The 21,378-nt window shown below is 39.7% G+C and overlaps 1 protein-coding gene across 6 annotated transcripts in view; it reads left to right on the forward strand.

The window, feature by feature from the left end:
- Positions 1–21,378, forward strand: part of ATP8B4 (ATPase phospholipid transporting 8B4 (putative)) — a 342,310-nt gene that overhangs the window by 134,880 nt on the left and 186,052 nt on the right. For all 6 annotated transcript variants that reach the window (XM_070797570.1, XM_070797568.1, XM_070797567.1 and 3 more), the window contains 3 exons: positions 1,192–1,305; positions 4,171–4,269; positions 9,059–9,120. In XM_070797570.1, coding sequence (XP_070653671.1) covers positions 1,192–1,305; positions 4,171–4,269; positions 9,059–9,120 — 275 coding nt within the window. The remainder of the gene's footprint in view (positions 1–1,191; positions 1,306–4,170; positions 4,270–9,058; positions 9,121–21,378) is intronic.

Genomic DNA, 21,378 nt, shown 5'->3' on the forward strand with positions numbered 1-21,378 from the left:
AGTTTTGAAAGACTATATAAAAGGCATGTGTTTGAAATTCTTTGATGACATAAAGTTGGGAGGAATATTTAGTGCTTTTGTGATAGCACACTCAAGATTATTTTTTTTTAATTTGACTCTTATAAAAGGAATATGTGAAAAATCATCAGGACTTAAAAAAATAAACTGTGAATGTTTAGGAATGGGAGACCTGATTTAATAGTGATTTATGAAGAAATGACCTTGAGATTTTAATTCATCAAAACAATGTGAATAAACAGTGAGATTAATTGACAAAATGCTAATGAAATTTTAAGGCAAATTAGTACAATAATCCAGAACACAGAACATCAAAGGCTCTTTTGTATGTGGACCAGTTGAGCTAGATCTGCAATGAATATTTGCATTTGGACACCATGTTTTAAGAGAGATGCAGAGAGGTTGGGATGGATGCAGAAGAGGCTGATCAGGAAGAGATGTCCATGAAAAAATCATGGAGAATGGCTAAGGGTTTCGTGAACACCTAGATCATAATGGAGAGGATCTAGGGGAGTCCTGTGAGTTACCCTCAAGTATTTGAAGATTGTCAATATGGAAAGGGCTTAGACTTTATTTAGGTGACCCCAGGGATGGATGGCACATGGCAAAATTTACAGGGAGGCAGATTTGAGTCTCTCATAATAAAGACCTTTCTATCATTTCCCATCCTGAAATGGAAACAGGATTACACCTGCCTTGTAAGGTGGTCAGTTTTCCACCAGAAGACTCTCAAAGATAGACCTAGGGGCCTTTGTCAGAGTTATCTAAAGGGTCATGGCTTTGGGAAGGTGAACCAAGTGATTCCTGAAGTTCCTTTTAATTCACAAATCCCAGCCACGAGCTCAGTGTCTGTAAACAGTAGGTTCTCAAGAAATGGCTGCCAAGTGAGTAAATACATAAGGATAAAAAATGTCAGGGCAGACTTTTGCACTTGAGAAATTTTTAAGTCACGGATGATTTTATAACATTGAATGGTAATTTCACCTAGTATCAGAAGCATGTCCTCTTGAAAAAACTGAAACCCTTGGCCCACACAGAGTTTAAAATTTCCTAGATAATTGGCTTATCTTTCTTGCTCTGGCATAACTCATGCTCTGTCTCATAAGTTTAGAGCTGTTTCTGATAATGAGTCATGCCTCACCCCAAACTAATGTGATGCTGTTTCTTTTTCAGGATAATCGTATCCACACATCCAAGTACAACATTCTCACCTTCTTGCCGATTAATTTATTTGAACAGTTCCAAAGAGTGGCAAATGCATATTTCCTTTTCCTTCTGATTTTGCAGGTAATGTTTAGGCTGTATTTCTTCATCATCTGTTTGTTAAGAGTATTCATGTAATTTGATAAAATTAATTATTTAGCTTATCTAAATGTTCATGCATAGAAAAGCAGCCTTATCAGATTTTTGATGTTTTTATTGCTGTTTCTCTTCACAAGTGTGGGAGGGATAGGAATGGGTAAAAAAACTAGTACATTCATCATTTTAAACACTGAGGTCATTTTAAAATGCTGCCTTGCGCTTTATCTGAACCACACCAGAGCCTAATAATTACTGTTCACAACCTGCTTCCTTTCTTTATCTCCCTATCACATTCACAGCATGGTTATTGACAGAGTCGAAGCAAAGAATTTATCTGACTAGTGGTTTGTGGAACTTAATTTGGCAAATTTTATTTGCATCTAAGAACAATGACATATTTTTACACATATATAAGTAAATGCTATATGTTATTTCACTGTGACTTTTTTGTAGTTTTGAGTGGTTCATTGGTAGTTGGTAACCTTCCTTTTTCTTCCCACTTGAAATTTGAACCTAAGTGAAATTTCAAATTTTACTGATATTTCAGGGAGGAAAGGCATAAATCAAAGATTTAGCATACATATAAGTGGCTCATATTAGCCAGTTATTTACCTTATATTTATTTTAAAGTAATCACATCAAACAGGTAGATTCTGAATCTGCTGGGCTATGCATTAATTATAGGAGGTAAGAGGATGAACTGGATATGTACAGTCTTGATTATAGCTTGAGCACTATTTTTTCTTTAACCAAACAACTATTTATTCAGTAGAATAACTGTCTTAAGAATCTTGGTTGTAAGTTGCAGACATCTAAGTTCACTTAATGTACTTTATGACAACTATTTCAACAGGATGTCACTTTTCTTTTTTTAAATTTCCTTCACGTTTACTCTCAGGCAGACCCTCTCTACTTGGTGATCCTTGAAAACTTTAGAGTTTTATTTTCCTGGCTTCAATGCTGATGTAAAAAAGAGGCAGAGGGGGAGAAGGAGAGGGAGAGGCAGTGGGGAGAGGAAAGAGGGAGAAAAAGAGAATGAAAATGAATCACTTTTTCTGTTCTCTAAAAAGTCCTGGGATTAGCTTTAATTGGACCATGCTGTTACCTTCCTTTTCCAAACCTGTCACTCTGGCACAGGAATTTAATGCAGTGATTGCCTTGACCTAGATCACATGCCAAAGTCCAAAAGCCAGTTGGACGGAATCAGTCCATCAAAATTATGTGTACTCACAGTAAAGGGGTATTAAGAAGTAAGGGAAGAGTTGAAAACAACTGGTTGCTCCTTCCGATGGAGGCCCAGCCCAGGGTTGGTGTGAGGCTGGTAGACCTGGTACATCAGACCAGGTCTCCCTGGAGTCAGATTGCTCTGGAATGCAGCCCAAAGTGGGCAGTAAACTCCATCTAAGGCTAAATACCTGCACAAGACCAATAGTCGCCAAGTACTGTGAGGGCGAGTTGAAAAGAACTTCGGAGAGAGAGTTTAAGAGGGCGTGAGACCATTGAGAGGTAAGCAGGTAGGGTCTGAGGAGTCCTCCTGGAGTAGGGAGAGAAAAAAAAAAGAACTGGATGCTAAACAAGAGAAAAAAAATAGCACTGAAAGTATACCTTACAATTTTGGAAGAGACTTTTTTTCTCTTCCCCCCATGAATTTGCTTTTGGTGTCTTCATAGAACCCTTTACACCACTTCCCTAATTTCTCTAATGGGTTTTCTTATTTATGACCAAAGGTTCCTGTTCACAGAATTTTATATCTAGAAGGGGTCTTTAAGATGGTTCAGTATAATCTCCTGTCTTTTATTGATGCAGAAATGAGATCTGGAGAGGTTAAGTGAGGTGTGAAGCTTTTACTATGTGTTAATGATACAACTCTGACTAGAATCCAGCTTTTCTGCCACTCAGGCTGATGTTTTTGTTGGTCCTTCATAGGCTTTTGAGGGTTTTTTTTAAAATCTTATGTGGAAGCTATTACATAAAATTTATAGTGCTGTTTGGTTGAGGCCTGATCAATATACACTGACCATCTCCACCCATCCTTCCCTGCCTGATGGCCCTGAAGTAACTCCAAAATGAACCCCACTTGATGACTACCTTTGTAAGAGAGTCATGTCGACTGTCACTCTGTCTCTCTTAGGTGGGTGGCTTTACAGGTAGAGGCCCAGGCTTTGGAGTCAAACAGACCTAGATTCAATTTTTAGCAGTGTATGTTCTGGGCTGCTAAATCAGTTTGACTTCTCTGGTACTTTTTTTTTTTTAATAAAATAGGGAAATGGTGCCCAGGGCTGAGGCATTTCCAGACTCGTGGCTGTCATTCACAGTGTATTCTGCGCTGTGCACTATTTACATGCAATATAAACACTCTAGATGTGTGCAAAACACCTCTGGTACAGAATCTGACTTGATAAACTTCTCTGAGGATCGAGTGATATCATATATAAAAAGTATTTGGAATTGTGTCTGGTGCAAGGTAGGTGCTCGAAGATTCTCTCTTTGAGAATTGGTAAGGAGCTGGTAAAACTGTGAAAAGTTGAATTGAGAAGCGGAGAAAAGATAGGTGACATTTATCATCCTGGGGAAAGATCATCATTTGCGAAAGACTTCAAGAAGCTTTCTTCTCAACTTGCTATAAAAATTTAACTTTTTGCCAGGTAGTCTGACAATTGTTCAATGATGCTTTTTTTCTGTGTCTTATATCTGAGTGCAAACACTTAAATTATCGAATGTTCTATATTTGTACCAATAACTGAATATCATTTCATTAACTTCTGTTGTCTTATAAAGTTGAATGACAAAACCTGAAAGCTATATTTATGAAACTTAAAAGCACTAAACGACTTGACATGTTTGTTTCAGCTGATTCCGGAAATTTCCTCCTTGACTTGGTTTACCACCATTGTACCCCTGGTGCTAGTGGTAACTATGACAGCTGTCAAAGATGCCACAGATGACTATGTAAGTATTTGCTTTTGAGCATTCCTGTGGTCTCAGTTTCAGTTGTGACCTCTCAGACGTAGAAAATAGACATCCATTTGAAATTTTTGAATGAAGTTATTTTGGCAAATATTTGCCATAAGAGGCTTTATGGTTATTTGATGATTAATATAGAGGTCATAGAGCCAGGACTGTTTATAGTAATAGCAACGGGGCTTCAGTAAGTAGACTCACTCCCTCATTTTATACATGAAGACACTCTCACCTATAAAGAACTAAAGATTTCTTAATGAACATACAAATAATTAGTGGTAAGATCAGAATTGATAGACAAACCTGTTTCCATTCAGTAAAGTATTATTTATCCTGTATCTCAAGTCTTTGTTTAAGTTTTAGGAACTGGTAGATATTAGGCATTCTCACATCCTCTGCTCCGGAGAAGGTAATGGCAACCCACTGCAGTACTCTTGCCTGGAAAATCCCATGGAGGAGCCTGGTGGGCTGCAGTCCATGGGGTCGCTGAGAGTCGGACGCAACTGAGGGACTTCCCTTACACTTTTCACTTTCAGGCACTGGAGACAGAAATGGCAACCCACTCCTGTGTTCTTGCCTGGAGAATCCCAGGGACGGGGGAGCCTGGTGGGTTGCTGTCTATGGGGTTGCACAGAGTTGACTACTACTGAAGCGACTTAGCAGCAGCAGAGCAGCAGCAGCAGCATCCTCTGCTCATCGTACCAGTTCAGTTCAGTTGCTCGGTTGTGTCCTACTCTATGCGACCCCGTGAACTGCTGCACATCAGGCCTCCCTGTGTAACACCAACTCCCAGAGTTTACCCAAACTCATGCCCTTTGAGTTGGTGATGCCATCTAACCCTCTCATCCTCTGTTGTCCCCTTCTCCTTCTGCCTTCAATCTTTCCCAACATTAGGGTCTTTACAAAAGAGTCTGCTCTTTGCATCAGGTGGCCAAAATTTTGGAGTTTCTGCTTCAACATCAGTCCTTCCCATGAACACCCAGGACTGATCTCCTTTAGAATGGACTGGTTGGATCTCCTTGCAGTCCAAGGGACTCTCAAGAGTCTTCTCCAACACCACAGTTCAAAAGCAACAATAACAATTCTTTGGTGCTCAGCTTTCATCACAGTCCAACTCTCACATCCATACATGACCACTGGAAAAACCATAGCCTTGACTAGACGGACCTTTGTTGACAAAGTAATGTTTCTGCTTTTTAATATGCTGTCTACGTTGGTCGTAACTTTTCTTCCAAGGAGTAAGCGTCTTTTAATTTCATGGCTGCAGTGACCATCTGCAGTGATTTTGGAGCCCCCCAAAATAAAGTCAGCAACTGTTTCCACTGTTTCCCCATCTATTTGCCATGAAGTGAGAGGACCGGATGACATGATCTTAGTTTTCTGAATGTTGAGCTTTAAGCCAACTTTTTCACTCTCCTCTTTCACTTTCATCAAGAGGCTCTTTAGTTCCTCCATGCTTTCTGCCGTAAGGGTGGTGTCATCTGCATATCTGAGGTTATTGATATTTCTCCCGGCAATCTTGATTCCAGCTTTTGCTTATTCCAGCCCAGTTTCTCATGATGTACTCTGCATATAAGTTAAATAAGCAGGGTGACAATATACAGCCTTGACGAACTCCTTTTCCTATTTGGAACCAGTCTGTTGTTCTATGTCCAGTTCTAACTGTTGCTTCCTGACCTGCATACAGATTTCTCAAGAGGCAGGTCAGGTGGTCTGGTATTCTCATCTCTTTCAGAATTTTCCATAGTTTATTGTGATCCACACAGTCAAAGGCTTTGGCATAGTCAATAAAGCAGAAATAGATGTTTTTGTGGAACTCTCTTGCTTTTTCGATGATCCAGTGGATGTTGGCAATTTGATCTCTGGTTCCTCTGCCTTTTCTAAAACCAGCTTGAACATCTGGAAGTTCACGGTTCACGTATTGCTAAAGCCTGGCTTGGAGAATTTTGAGCATTACTTTACTAGCATGTGAGATGAGTGCAATTGTGTGGTAGTTTGAGCACTCTTTGGCACTGCCTTTCTTTGGGATTGGGATGAAAACTGACCTTTTCCAGTCCTGTGGCCACTGCTGAGTTTTCCAAATTTGCTGACATATGGAATGCAGCACTTTCACAGTATCATCTCTTAGGATTTGATATAACTTAATTGGAATTCTATCACCTCCACTAGCTTTGTTCATAGTGATACTTCTAAGGCCCACTTGACTTCACATTTCAGGATGTCTGGCTCTAGGTGAGTGATCACACCATCATGATTATCTGGGTCATGACGATCTTTTTTGTATAGTTTTTCTGTATATTCTTGCCACCTCTTTTTAATATCATCTGCTTCTGTTAGGTCCATACCATTTCTGTCTTTTATTCAGCCCATCTTTGCATGAAATTAAAAAATCAAGTAATTAAAAAAGTCAAGCAACTAATGTAAATATTAAGGTATAAGATGATGGAGAGTTTTGAAATCTCCACAATCCAAAGGAAGTCAGTCAAATTCAGATTTAAAACAGTTTTGGGAAAACCAAGCATTCTAAATTCAGACAAATTCTATTTTCACCCTAGGTGACTGCACATGCTCTAGCCTCAAGAGCTCTCTATATGCCATTGAGTGATAGGTTTATATATCTTCTGAACCTGTGATAATTGTTTCTAGTCTTCCCAGGCTCCATCTGTGTCAATGGCAAGATCCCTTGGAAAACCCTGAGCATCCTGAGGCTCGGAGAGTAGGTTGCTCAGCTGTTAGGCAGTGAACTCCATGGTGATTTTCTGTGATGCCAACCAGCTAGTCAGTTTGTGTGCTCAGCTGCTTCAGTCATGTCTGACTCTTTGTGACCCCATGGACTGTAGCCCACCAGGCTCCTCTGTCCATGGGATTCTCCAGGCAAGAATACTGGAGTGGGTTGCCATGCCCCTCTAGGGAATCTACCTGACCCAGGGATCAAACCTGCATCTTTTATGTCTCCTAGTTAGCAGGTGGGTTCTTTACCACTAGCGCCACCTGGGAAGCTTGTTCAGGTTAGATATAGAGGTGTCTAAATATTAAGTATCTGAATATCTTTTTATTTTTATGATAATATGTCTAGTTTAACAACAGAATATCTTTATCAGTTAGGGTCTTGGCAGGAAACAGATGTCACCGTGGAATGGGGGAAGATTGGAGAAAGATGAATAATGAAGGCACTGTTAAAAGGGTTGTGAGTGAGGAAAAGCGCGTAGGGTAGCAACAAAGGTGGCAGTACTACTTCTTAACCTGAAGGGGCAAAGGGAGGAGGCAGTTACCAGACCTGGAGCTGAGGTGGAGGGCTCTCTATAGAGGAAGCACCCACTGCTGACCCAGTTCAGAAGAAACCAGTAATACATAACCCCATTTTACTCTCCTCTGATCTGGTGATTTTCTGTCAATACCACCCAAGCCCAATCACCAGCCAAAAGGCAGGGATTAAATAGATCAGCATCCCCTGGCACAGGGCAGAGTGTAGAAAGATGAGGTGTAGGTATGGAGGGGAAAACAGAACATCCACCCCTTTCAAATTACGTATTCGGACAGAATAATGTTTCCATTCTTATTGCTGGAGACAAGTTCACATGCCAATGATGGGTTGACTTAATTTACTCTTCTACCAGTGTTATAAAACTCTTTTCCTGTTAACAAATGCCAAGTATCTTTTTTCCTTAGTAATATTCATTTACTTATACATGGCAATCAGTGTAATTGTATGTACTGAGCATAGCATAACAGAAAGAATGGGATGGATTTGGTAAGGACGTTGAAAAGGGGGAAGGGCTGATTGAAGCAATTTATATACTGTGTTATTAATACAATGTTCGTTTTTTTTTTTTTAAGGAAAAAGTGATAATCCTGATGATTAAAATCTATGAAATCAAAATTTCTTGTGTCCTGATACTATCGCCTCTTCCTCTGTGCATTTAGCCTAATCAATTGAAATAACATTTTATCTCTAATTTAGCCTGTTCCTATCTGAATGGCTACTCATTTACTAGTTTAGTAGAAGGCTCATAATGTGTGGATTCTTCAAAGCAAACATAGCATAAGAAATAGGATCACTTGGGCATAAAAACATGAATCCACACCAAATGGGGTTCAGTATTATATTTTGATTTTGTTTTGAATGTTCAGTATTTCATAAGATCACCGTTAACAATAAGAATTTCTGGAGAATAAGAATACATGTTGTTACAAGTAATTGCTTGACTTCAAAGAAATCCATAAAACAGAATAGATGCTGTTCAGTAAAGTATTGAGCACATATGTGAGAAAAATGGAAGCCCCCATTCCTTGTTGAAGACATCAAAATTCATGTATGGTTTTCTCTGGAACTATGTGACAGAGTAAAGGGCACATTGTCTTCTTAGAAGACAGCTAAAAACGTGTGGGAATTGGAAGAGCATGTGGCCAGACTTATTCCATTGGTGACACCCAGAATGAGATTTAGTGAGAAGGGTCTTAATTTAGAACACATGGAGCTGGGGCTAAGGTAAGCATGTCATGCTCATTTTAGACTTGATGTTGTTTTCCAAACAGGTGAACTCAAAGTATTTTCAGTGTCACTATTTGTGCTGACAAAGTATGATTTAATATGTTTTTAAACATTTTTATTGGAGTATATTTGCTTTACAATGTTGTGTTAGTTTTTGCTCTACAGCATTGTGAATTAGCTGTACATATGTATACATACATCCCCTCTTTTTGGGATTTCTTCCCCATTTAGCTCACCACAGAGCACTGATTTAATATATCTTTTCACAAATGCTTTGATTTTCAGTTTCGCCACAAGAGTGATAATCAGGTGAATAATCGGCAATCGGAAGTGCTCATCGACAGCAAGTAAGAAATACATTCTTTCAGTTACTTTTAAGATTTCTGGTCATCAAACAGGTCTTGACCATTGGTGACTTTCTCTTTTAGTTGAATATATGTTTCTTCCCCCTTTTAACTTGTTAAAAATTGCAGTGTAAGTCCTTTGTATCTTCATAGCTCTCTTTTATGTTCAGCAAATGCTTGTGCTACTCACTCAACTTCTACTTCAAATAAATTCCTTTGGAGTTTCCTTTGTCGAATACAGACATGCTATAGTTACTTTTTCATTTCTAGATCTAACACTATTTGGAACTGGCACACATATGATATCTTTTATGTAGTAGATGTTTAGTAAGTATTTGAATGATTTAATTTGGTAATTTCTGGGAATATTGCTAGAGAGACTTCAACACATATAAATATAGTGATAAGAACTTTGTACCAACTTGATAGTTGAGTTTAGGATGGATTGTCCACCATAACACAGATGTTTAATTGCTGTAAAATTCATCCATCAATGAAAAAATATATATGGGAATGGTTCTTGACCCTGAAATGATTTAAAATGTGTATTTACACACAAACAATAGCAAAAACGCCTTCAGAAAACTTTCCAAAAGGTAAATTTTATACCTTCATTTCATTGTTTCTTAGTCTCTTTCTTTGTCCCTTTTTTTCTAATAATAACATATGGCAAAGTAAATTTGTAACGTTGTACTTCAGTCTGGCAATCAGTCATGTCTGTTGATGATTTTGAAGCATTTGGATACTGTGAAGAAAGTAGTTTTTAAAGGGAATATCATAAAATGAATTAATCACCTGAGATGGAAAAATTCTAAGAAATGGACATCGAGAAGGGCTAGGTAGCTTAGACAATAACTGGTAGGATTAAAGTAATTAATCTCTTTCTATAAGTAAAATATTGACTGATTATTTACAGTGCAATGAATAATATAGTTTTCCTTTATTAGATTATTTTAGAAAATGGTGTTAAATGCACAGTGAAGAAAAATGATCTTAATCTAAAACCACAGTTATAGAAACAGAGTCATAAAGATGCTTGGAACCGTGTGGTTCATTTCCAGCGTCAGCAGGTTTTGAATTGTAGCCACTATAGCATGGAGTTTAAAAGCCTGGGTTTCATGCTCAGAGAGACTTGAGTTTAGTTCTGACCCTGAGTACTTTTGTGGTGTTGAGCAAGTTCTTATGAGGTGGTGACTGTCTGTAAGCTGATGTAGTCCAACTTTGAGTTGGACTGTTGCCTATCTTGAATTTCTCAAGCCTTGCAGTTCTGACTGGGAATTAGATCTGACAATATGATCTGACTAATTCCCCAGAGAATATTTGATAATCAGACTCATTACTTTAAATTATCATCTCATATGGAATATATTAAAAATATGTGCAATTACATGATGAATTTGAACTAAAGGCTTCAGTTCAGTTCAGTCGCTCAGTTGTGTCCAACTCTTTGCGACCCCATGAATCGCAGCACGCCAGGCCTCCCTGTCCATCACCAACTCCTGGAGTTCATCCAGACTCACGTCCATCGAGTCAGTGATGCCATCCAGCCATCTCATCCTCTGTTGTCCCCTTCTCCTCCTGCCCCAAATCCCTCCCAGCATCAGAGTCTTTTCCAATGAGTCAACTCTTTGCATGAGGTGGCCAAAGTACTGGAGTTTCAGCTTCAGCATCATTCCCTCCAAAGAAATCCCAGGCCTGATCTCCTTCAGAATGGACTGGTTGGATCTCCTTGCAGTCCAAGGGACTCTCAAGAGTCTTCTCCAACACCACAGTTCAAAAGCATTAATTCTTTGGCGCTCAGCTTTCTTCACAGTCCAACTCTCACATCCATACATGACCACTGGAAAAACCATAGCCTTGACTAGACGGACCTTTGTTGGCAAAGTAATGTCTCTGCTTTTGAATATGCTATCTAGGTTGGTCATAACTTTCCTTCCAAGGAGTAAGCGTCTTTTAATTTCATGGCTGCAGTCACCATCTGCAGTGATTTTGGAGCCCCCCAAAATAAAGTCTGACACTGTTTCCACTGTTTCCCCACCTATTTCCCATGAAGTGGTGGGACCAGATGCCATGATCTTAGTTTTCTGAATGTTGAGCTTTAAGCCAGCTTTTTCACTCTCCACTTTCACTTTCATCAAGAGGCTTTTGAGTTCCTCTTCACTTTCTGCCATAAGGGTGGTGTCATCTGCATATCTGAGGTTATTGATATTTCTCCCAGCAATCTTGATTCCAGCTTTTGCTTATTCCAGCCCAGCGTTTCTCATGATGTACTCTGCATATAAGTTAAATAAGCAGGGTGACAGTATACAGCCTTGACGTACTCCTTTTCCTATTTGGAACCAGTCTGTTGTTCTATGTCCAGTTCTAACTGTTGCTTCCTGACCTGCATACAGGTTTCTCAAGATGCAGGTCGGGTGGTCTGGTATTCCCATCTCTTTCAGAATTTCCCACAGTTTATTGTGATCCACACAGTCAAAGGCTTTGGGATAGTCAATAAAGCAGAAATAGATGTTTTTTTTGAACTCTCTTGCTTTTTCAGTGATCCAGTGGATGTTGGCAATTTGATCTCTGGTTCCTCTGCCTTTTCTAAAACCAGCTTGAACATCTGGAAGTTCACGGTTCACATATTGCTAAAGCCTGGCTTGGAGAATTTTGAGCATTACTTTACTAGCGTGTGAGATGAGTGCAATTGTGTGGTAGTTTGAGCATTCTTTGGCATTGCCTTTCTTTGGGATTGGAATGAGAACTGACTTTTTCCAGTCCTGTGGCCACTGCTGAGTTTTCCAAATTTGCTGACATATGGAATGCAGCACTTTCACAGCATCATCTTTCAGGATTTGAAATAGCTCAACTGGAATTCCATCACCACCACTAGCTTTGTTTGTAGTGATGCTTTCTAAGGCCCACTTGACTTCACATTCCAGGATGTCTGGCTCTAGGTCAGTGATCACACCATCGTGATTATCTGGGTCATGAAGATCTTTTTTGTACAGTTCTTCTGTGTATTCTTGCCACCTCTTCTTAATATCTTCTGCTTCTGTTAGGTCCATACCATTTCTGTCCTTTATTGAGCCCATCTTTGCATGAAATGTTCCCTTGGTATCTCTAATTTTTTTGAAGAGATCTCTAGTCTTTCCCATTCTGTTCTTTTCCTCTATGTCTTTGCATTGATCGCTGAAGAAGGCTTTCTTATCTCTTTTTGCTATTCTTTGGAACTTTGCATTCAGATGCTTATATCTTTCCTTTTCTCCTTTCCTTTTTGCTTTTCTTCTTTTCACAGCTATTTGTAAGGCCTCCCCAGACAGCCATTTTGCTTTTTTGCATTTCTTTTCCATGGCGATGGTCTTGATCCCTGTCTCCTGTACAGTGTCACGAACCTCCGTCCATAGTTCATCAGGTACTCTATCTATCAGATCTAGGCCCTTAAATCTGTTTCTCACTTCCAGTGTATAATCACAAGGGATTTGATTTAGGTCATACCTGAATGGTCTAGTGGTTTTCCCTACTTTCTTCAATTTAATTCTGAATTTGGCAATAAGGGGTTCATGATCTGAGCCACAGTCAGCTCCTGGTCTTGTTTTTGTTGACTGTATAGAGCTTCTCCATCTTTGGCTGCCAGAGAAGGCAATGGTACCCCACTCCAGTACTCTTGCTTGGAAAATCCCATGGATGGAGGAGCCTGTTAGGCTGCAATCCATGGGGTCGCTAAGAGTTAGACACGACTGAGCGACTTCACTTTCACTTTTCACTTTCATGTATTGGAGAAGGAAATGGCAACCCACTCCAGTGTTCTTGCCTGGACAATCCCAGGGACGGGGGAGCCTGGTGGGCTGCTGTCTATGGGGTCGCACAGAGTCGGACACGACTGAAGTGACTTAGCATAGCGTAGCATCTTTGGCTGCAAAGAATATAATCAATCTAATTTCAGTGTTGACCATCTGGTGATGTCCATGTGTAGAGTCTTCTCTTGTGTTGTTGGAAGAGGGTGTTTGCTATGACCAGTGCATTTTCTTGGCAAAACTCTATTAGCCTTTGCCCTGCTTCATTCTGTACTCCAAGGCCAAATTTGCCTGTTAATCCAGCTGTTTCTTGACTTCCTACTTTTGCATTCCAGTCCCCTATAATGAAAAGGACATCTTTTTTGGGTGTTAGTTCTAAAAGGTTTTGTAGGTCTTCATAGAACCATTCAACTGCAGCTTCTTCAGCATTACTGGTTGGGGTATAGACTTGGGTTACTTGATATTGAATGGTTTGCCTTGGAAATGAATAGAGATCATTCTGTTGTTTTTGAGATTTCATCCAAGTACTGCATTTCGGACTCTTTTGTTGACCATGATGGCTACTCCATTTTTTCTGAGGGATTCCTGCTTGCAGTAGTAGATATAATGGTCATCTGAGTTAAATTCACCCATTCCAGTCCATTGTAGTTTGCTGATTCCTACAATGTCGATGTTCACTCTTGCCATCTCCTGTTTGACCACTTCCAATTTGCCTTGATTCATGGACCTGACATTCCAGGTCCCTATGCAATATTGCTCTTTACAGCATCGGGCCTTGCTTCTATCACCAGTCACATCCACAACTGGGTATTGTTTTTGCTTTGGCTCCATTCCTTCATTCTTTCTGGAGTTATTTCTTCACTGATATCCAGTAGCATATTGGGCACCTACTGACCTGGGGAGTTCCTCTTTCAGTATCCTATCATTTTGCCTTTTCGTACTGTTCATGGGGTTCTCAAGGCAAGAATACTGAAGCGGTTTGCCATTCCCTTCTCCAGTGGACCACATTTTGTCAGACCTCTCCACCATGGCCGCCCATCTTGGGTGGCCCCACAGGGCATGGCTTAGTTTCATTGAGTTAGACAAGGCTGTGGTCCTAGTGTGATTAGATTGACTAGTGTCGCCCGGGAGGAGCTGCCCCACACCTGAGGCCAGGGGGCGGTGGCCGGGAGGAGCAACCCCACGTCCAAGGAGCGGTGGCTGTGTGGGCACCGGAGGGCTTATAGGAGCTTTTCCACGTTCAAGGTCGGGAGGGGCATCGGTGAGGAGATACCCCTCGTCCAAGGTAGGGAGCAGCGGCTGCGCTTTGCTGGAGTAGCGGTAAAGAGATACCCCACGCCCAAGGTAAGAGAAACCCAAGTAAGACGGTAGGTGTTGCAAGACAGCATCAGAGGGCAGACACACTGAAACCATACTCACAGGAAACTAGTCAATCTAGTCACACTAGGACCACAGCCTTGTCTAACTCAAAGGCTTCAGTATATCTTTTAATGAATCTCAAATTACCAGTTAAATTTTGTGACTGTATTTGGGCAGTGAAAGATATTGAGGCCTCTACCTGGAGGCCGTGGGAGTAATCCAGTAACTTAGATATTCAGAAACCTGATGGTTGTATGTGTCCCACACAATAATCTTTGTCATGGTTATTAGAAGTAGCACTGGTCTTGTGCTTTCATTTAGCTTTTTGTCAATTCCTTTTGAGGTAGCATCTCTTTGTAATTTGATATGTGTGACATTTTGAAAAGTACTGTTCCTGATTCTGTACAGTTGAAGGTAGAAGCACATATCCAGAATGGAGTGTTCTTTTCTTCAGAATATTTATTTATTTATTTTTGGCTGCATTGAGTCTTACTTGTGGCATACTGGATCTTAGTTCTCCGACCTGTGATTGAATCTGGGTCCCCTCCATCGGAAGGTGGATTCTTAACTGCTGGACCATAGGGCAGTCCTGAGAATGGAGTATTCTTTAAGATATGGTTAAAAATCACACAGCATTTTTCATTTTTAAGATTATCTAGTATTGTGAGCTCCTTTGGCCATCTCTGTTGATCATGTCTGTGTCACTTGAGCCTAGCACAGTGGCTGAGTGGCTGTTGAACTTTCAAACTGAGTAGTAACAAGTATTCTTGCTGAGAGGGCAATCTACCAGAGGAGCTTTATCAGTAAAATGTTGCCGAGTCCTTTTACTAGCCAATTCCAGTGGCTGGGGTTGCGGTCTTCACAGAATGTACTCTGGCTTTCAACACTGGCTTTTCACTTTTTGGAACTTGCAAAGTTGGAGATATCAAATGGGCTTAGATTTGAGAAAGCCCAGGGAGCTTTCAGTCCTCCTTTGGAGCTGGTGATTGTAGAGGATGCTGTGAGGGATGTGTCAGACCACTACTGTGTTTCTGGGCTTACCCTAGGCTGCTTTCTGCATTGCTTCAAAGGGCTTGCACTTGCTACTTTCTTCAGAGCACTGCCCTTGGACTACTGGAACCAATGACCAATTGGTGCAAGAGTAAGAAAGAGCAGTGCCCCTAGCTCGAGCTGGATAAGCTCTGAGGTTTAATTTGCACTGCAAGTGCGTGTTGAAATCAGGCTGAAGGTGGGACTTTGCCTGCAGTCATACCCTTGCGTGGCTTCTTCCCCTTCCACGTGCTTCTCATCTTCATTTCCATTTTCTCTCAGAAGTGCTTTCCTAATGAATCCTTGGTGTATGAATCCTCATCTCAGGATCTGCTTTCAAGGAAGTTGACTTGAGAGTAGTTAATGCATGCTTAATCCCATGGCAGTGTTAACGGAAAATATTAGGAAAGTGCTTTGGGGTCTATTTTAGGCACCTGAGGGTCATGACACAGGGTTAAAGTAAAAAGCCTGTAGAGAATCACAGGTGTCTGGATGTTGCTGGAGATGAGTGTCTTACTGGGCTGGGTACTGCCAGGTACCTGTGGCTTCTCTTTGTGCTTCTGGCAGAAGGCTTGAACTTGAGGTTCATGCTTGGGCAGGGGAGGCATCATCGGCTTGTCCTGGAGGGAGGGGAGGCAAGGTTAGTCTTGGGGAGGAGATCCCTGAGAGGAAGGGGATGAGATGAAAGCACAGTCAGAAAACATGGTCTATGTAAGTGATTGCTATGTGATTTTGGGCAATTAATTTTCCTTCTGGCCTTCAGGTATCCCTTCTGCTGCTCTCAGAAGTGAGGAAGATGGGCATTTACATTCAGATTCAACACATACTTAATCAACAACTACCATGTGTGGGCTCCATGCTTCCACATTTAATTCTGATAAAACCCCAAGGTGTGGTGATAGTGCTTCTTTTTAGAGATGCTGAGATTAAGGCCTAGAAAGGGAGTGGCTTGTCCAGGGTTCCATGGCAAGTAAGAGCCTAAATTAGACTTCTAACCATTCACGACATGATGTGTAAATGTAGACTTTGTGGTCTGATCACATCTTCTCTATTTATTTTGCATCTGAAGGGCTTTGCATATAATTATAGAAATATAAACATAATTAATAATATAAACTATATATAAAATAAATAGAGATGATGTAATCAGACCACAAAGCCTACATTTATGTATTATGTCATGAGTGATTAGAAGTCTAATTTACATATATGTATATACATATGGTTTCATGGGCTTCTCTGGTGGCTCAGATGGTAAAGAATCTGCCTGCAATGCAGGAGACCTAGGTTTGATCCCTAGGTTGGGAAGATCCCCTGGAGAAGGGAATGGCAATCCACTCCAGTACTTTTGCCTGGAGAATGCCACAGACAGAGGAGCCTGGCGGGCTACAATCCATGAGGTCGCAAAGATTTGGACATGACTGAGCGACTAACACACACAATATATATAGTTTATCTAAATATAATATGTATGTGAATAAGCATATATATCCTTACTTTTAGTGCCTGGAGCATTACTCATCTACATTCTTAGCATGGGGCAAGCTAATGAACATTATTAACCTAAGCCACACAATAATTAGGGAGACAAGATTCTTTGTTTATAACCTTCCTTTTCGATTTCATGTTTTAATTTTGTTACTTATGTTCCTTTCCATTTAGGACCAATCTTCTGCATCTTATGTGAAAGTGCTTAAGAAATAGGTATTGAATTAACCTTTGATAAGATCTTGTGGTGACTTTAGTGTTAAAACTAGGCAGGAGTGAATGATTCCATGTTGTAGAAATTGCTGTGTCTGATGTATGGGAGGAAAACGTTCTCTTCCAGGCTACGAATGCTGTCTGCTGACTCTACCTCTTGAAATACATATCAAGAGACACCCAGTGTTTCTCATGAGGGTTCCTCAGGGCATGCTAACCTGGGCCAGCTGCCACCATGGAAACACCCAGGCAGGTAAGGGGCTGTGTGAATGGTCTGAAGGTTTCCACAGAGGTCATTCCATCTAGCACTTCTCAGCCTGGGCTGTGTGTTGTATCTGTGCCCCACCCAGTCCCAGAGCAAGTAAATGAGTGGCTTACAAGTCTTGCAAGGGAGGCCTTGGTGTTTTGTTTCTCAAGTTTCCATGGTGATTCTACTATGCAGACACAATCAAGAACCTCTATGCTATGCTAAGTCACTTCAGTCGTATCCGACTCTGTGCGACCCCATAGACGGCAGCCCACCAGGCTCCCCCGTCCCTGGGATTCTCCAGGCAAGAACACTGGAGTGGGCTGCCATTTCCTTCTCCAATGCATGAAAGTGAAAAGTGAAAGTGAAGTCGCTCAGGGCATTTCTTTACCCACACTTCTATCTCTATGCCTGTATCTCTCAAATTGTAAAAGACATCCAAGGGAAAGAATTCCATTGATTTTTAAAAATGATAGTATAATTTTTTTTATATGAAAGTGAAAGTGTTATTTGGTCAGTTGTGTCTGACTTTTTGTGGCTGCGTGGACTATAGCCCACCAGGCTCCTTTGTCCATGGAATTCCCCAGGCAAGAATATTGGAGTGGGGAGATCCCCACTCCTCAGGGGATCTTCCTGACCCAGGGATCAAGCCTGGGTCTCCTGAATTGCAGGCTGATTCTTTACTATCTGAGCCTTACAAAAGAATAACTCTGTAATGCTGATTTACATTTTTTTGTAGTAAGGCTCACAGTTTTAGTCAAACATATGGCCAATCAATGATTACTCTGCTAGCTTTTCTTTGAGAAATTTAAATTTTCCTCATTTTCATCTTTTATTTCTTTCTTGTTACATGTGTTGTCTTCAGCGCTGAATTGTTTCTTGACTTTCATGTATCTATGCAGCTTCCAGTTTTTGTCCTGTCCCATCAACATTCCTAGTCATATGGGTTTGGAACAAGGAAAGGAGTGTGGAAGTCTTGCTACCCAGTTAGATAGCCGCTAGCCTCATGGGCTCTTGGGCATTTGAAATGAGGCTGGTTCAAATTCATATGTGTTGTTAAGTACATTGTGTATGCCAGGTTTCAATGACTTAGTAGCAAAAAGCAAATGTAACACATATCATTAATAATTTGTTTTAAATTACTTTTTGAAGTTATATTTTGTATACACTGGGTTAAATATAACATTAAAATTAATTTACCTTCTGAAAACTTTTTTGAATGTGGCTACCAGAAAATTGAAGATTACCTTTGTGGCCCACATTTGTGGTTGGAATTCTATTTCTATTGGGTAGCACTGCTCTTGGTTACAAATGAGAAAACAGCAAAGAAGAAAATGAACTCTTTGCCATGGGGCTGGCTTCTGGGTTCTCAACTCAGGATTCTCTGTTTGCTTCGGCTGGCTGTTGGCATTGTGGTTTGTGTTATTATGAACAACTTGAGTCAGTGCTACTTTTTCTTAGTATCTGTTACTTACCTAGCATCTTCTGAACTTACACTCTGCACTAGGAGAATCTGAGCTGGCCCTGCCCTCCTTCAGGTGGGATACTTCCCTGACTCCTCTAGATGTCAGTTAGCTCTTGCCCGTCAACTTTTTATGTAACACATTCCACTTTATACTTTCCTAAGCTTTGGCACAGTTGGCTTAAATCTCCCAAGTTCTTTCATGGGATTCTTCCTGTCAATCTTCTTCAATCATTTTTCATTTGAAACTGAGTATGTATAGGGAAAGACAAGGGCTTTCTGTACTGCAGAGTATTGTCTTCCCTCTTCAAGTCTGATATTCCTAGATATGCTGCATAATTATGAAAACAAATGTATTAATTCAGTAGGAATAAATTTTCTCCTTGTTTAATCAAATTTTCTAGTTTGATATCTCCCACTGGATATTAGAAGAGAACATTTCCTTTCTTTTTTTTTTTTAATTTGGTATTTTTTCCTGTTATAAAAATAGCATATGTTTATTAAGAGAAATTTGGGAGACAGAAAAAAGTAGAAGGGAGAAAATAACATTCATGCTTCCACTATCCAAAAGTAATTATTGTTACTATTTTCCTATATTTCCTTTCTGTTTTTTCCTTTTATCTCAAGATTTTTCATAATTGTATATATATGTGTATTTTTATTCTTGTTTTTACTTCACACCATGTCATTACCATTTTCCAAATCTCTTTCTATTCTTTTTATACATGTAATTTTTAAGGGTTACATTTTTAAAAATTTATTTTTAATTGAGGAAACATTACAATGTTTTGTTTGTTTCTGCCATACAGCAACACAGATCAGCCACAATTATATATGTACCACCTCCCTGTTAAGCCTCCCTAAGTGTTGTGTTTTTAAAGACTGTATTCAGTTGAATTCATATCTTATAATTCATGTGACCATTTCCTCACTGCTTGATATTTACTCTGTTTTTAATTTTAAAGTATAGTTTCTTGATCTTTCTAAATCGATAGTTACCCTTTTCCATAATACTGGGTTTTGTGATGTATTTACCAAATCCACCTACAATGATTACCCTGACCCTGTTATTTCCTATATTAAGTAATTGAAGCTTGAAGGATTATTACTTAGTCCACTGATAGTAAGTTTTGTCAGAGTTTCCCGGTTTAAGTGCGAACAGGACCAGGTTGGGTATGTTGACCAAAGCGTGGGAGGTTTCAGTTCTACCACACATGGGGGTTTCCTGAAACAAGGGTTTCTTGTCAGACCACCACCATCAAGTTTCAAGTTTATCTTTCCTTAATCATAGCACAACATGAAAAAAAGCTCCAGAACATTCTGCTTTGAAAAATGTGTTAGTGACACATGTAAATCCCCAAACATCAATAATTTGAAACGGTTTGAATACAAGTTTTATATTGCAATTACTAGCTATATGGCACTCATATGCATCAGTTTTGGTTTGCAGAGTTCCTTGAGGAAATTTGGGTAGTGATTCAGAAGGCTAGCAGATCCTTTCGGCAGCTAGGAACTCTTCCCATATTTGTACTGCCAGATTAGAGGTATGTAGACCTATGGTCAAAAGATCTATCATATGCTGTTGAATTCTTGGCAATAACTGACTCAGGAGGGGGTAATTCACGTATGTCATCATCCTTTGTTGGATTATGATCCAAAATGTCAGCCTTGGGTAAGAGTGGATTATTATTTCTTATTAAATATGCTCTTTTTGCCCTTGAGCTTCCTAAACAAAAACTAACTGAGGTCATTGAACTTGATGAATCTGAAGCTGATGCATGTTTAGTGTGTCTGTGTGCTGCTTGTAATTGGGTGAGTGGGAACATGCAAGGTTCTGGAATTCTATTAATTTCTTGGGAGAATGGATGAACTCTGCATTGAGTTATCTTTTCTTCATCAGGGCCCGTGGGTTTGCAACCAGAGTGGAAACTTCTGTGTTAAATGCAAGACAGAGCACCAAGTTTCAGTGTTTTTAAAAATCTTTAGCCCATTGTAGATAATTTATGTGATGTTGGCACTACTGGGTCTAGGGGACAGCTATTCAGAATCTATATGAATAGCTCTGCATATTTGAAAAGAAAATTTGAGGTGAAAAATATTGATTCTTCTTTTTTTTTAAAACAGTATTAATAAAACACACTATTATGGGCTTAAATGACAATGAATTAAACAAGCTAGTGGGAGTAGTCTCTGTTTTTTGGACTCAGTGGAAATGGTTTAAAATTGATTTAATTTTAGATCACACTGCTAAGTCAGAGTAAAAGAATAGTCTCAAGAATAGTTTCACCCTCAAATTAATTTCAGTTTAACTCTTAGATCGATCATTTCATGGGTGAGTCTACATGTCAGTTTTGCAGATGGGATATACTGGTTTTTGTATGTAAGCTTTGACGTTGTAGTTCTTATAAATGATTTTTCCATTGTAATCCATTTCCATTATAATATTTAATTAATATTTAAATATTAAAATTATAATAATTTCCATTATAATTACATTATAAAATTGTAATTATTATATTGAATGAATACAATTTTTTAAGTATTGAATTTCTAAATGGTGACTATTTCCCTAAATGAGGTACATCTTGAAATAATGGGAAATTATAGCACTTTCAAAACTCTGCACATGGGCTTTTTTTCAGAGGCATCTCCTAATTTCTTTTTAAGTTTCTATAACCCAGATG

This window comes from Bos indicus, chromosome 10, assembly GCF_029378745.1.
Source record: "Bos indicus isolate NIAB-ARS_2022 breed Sahiwal x Tharparkar chromosome 10, NIAB-ARS_B.indTharparkar_mat_pri_1.0, whole genome shotgun sequence".
In the NCBI taxonomy this organism is placed as follows: Eukaryota; Metazoa; Chordata; class Mammalia; order Artiodactyla; family Bovidae; genus Bos; species Bos indicus.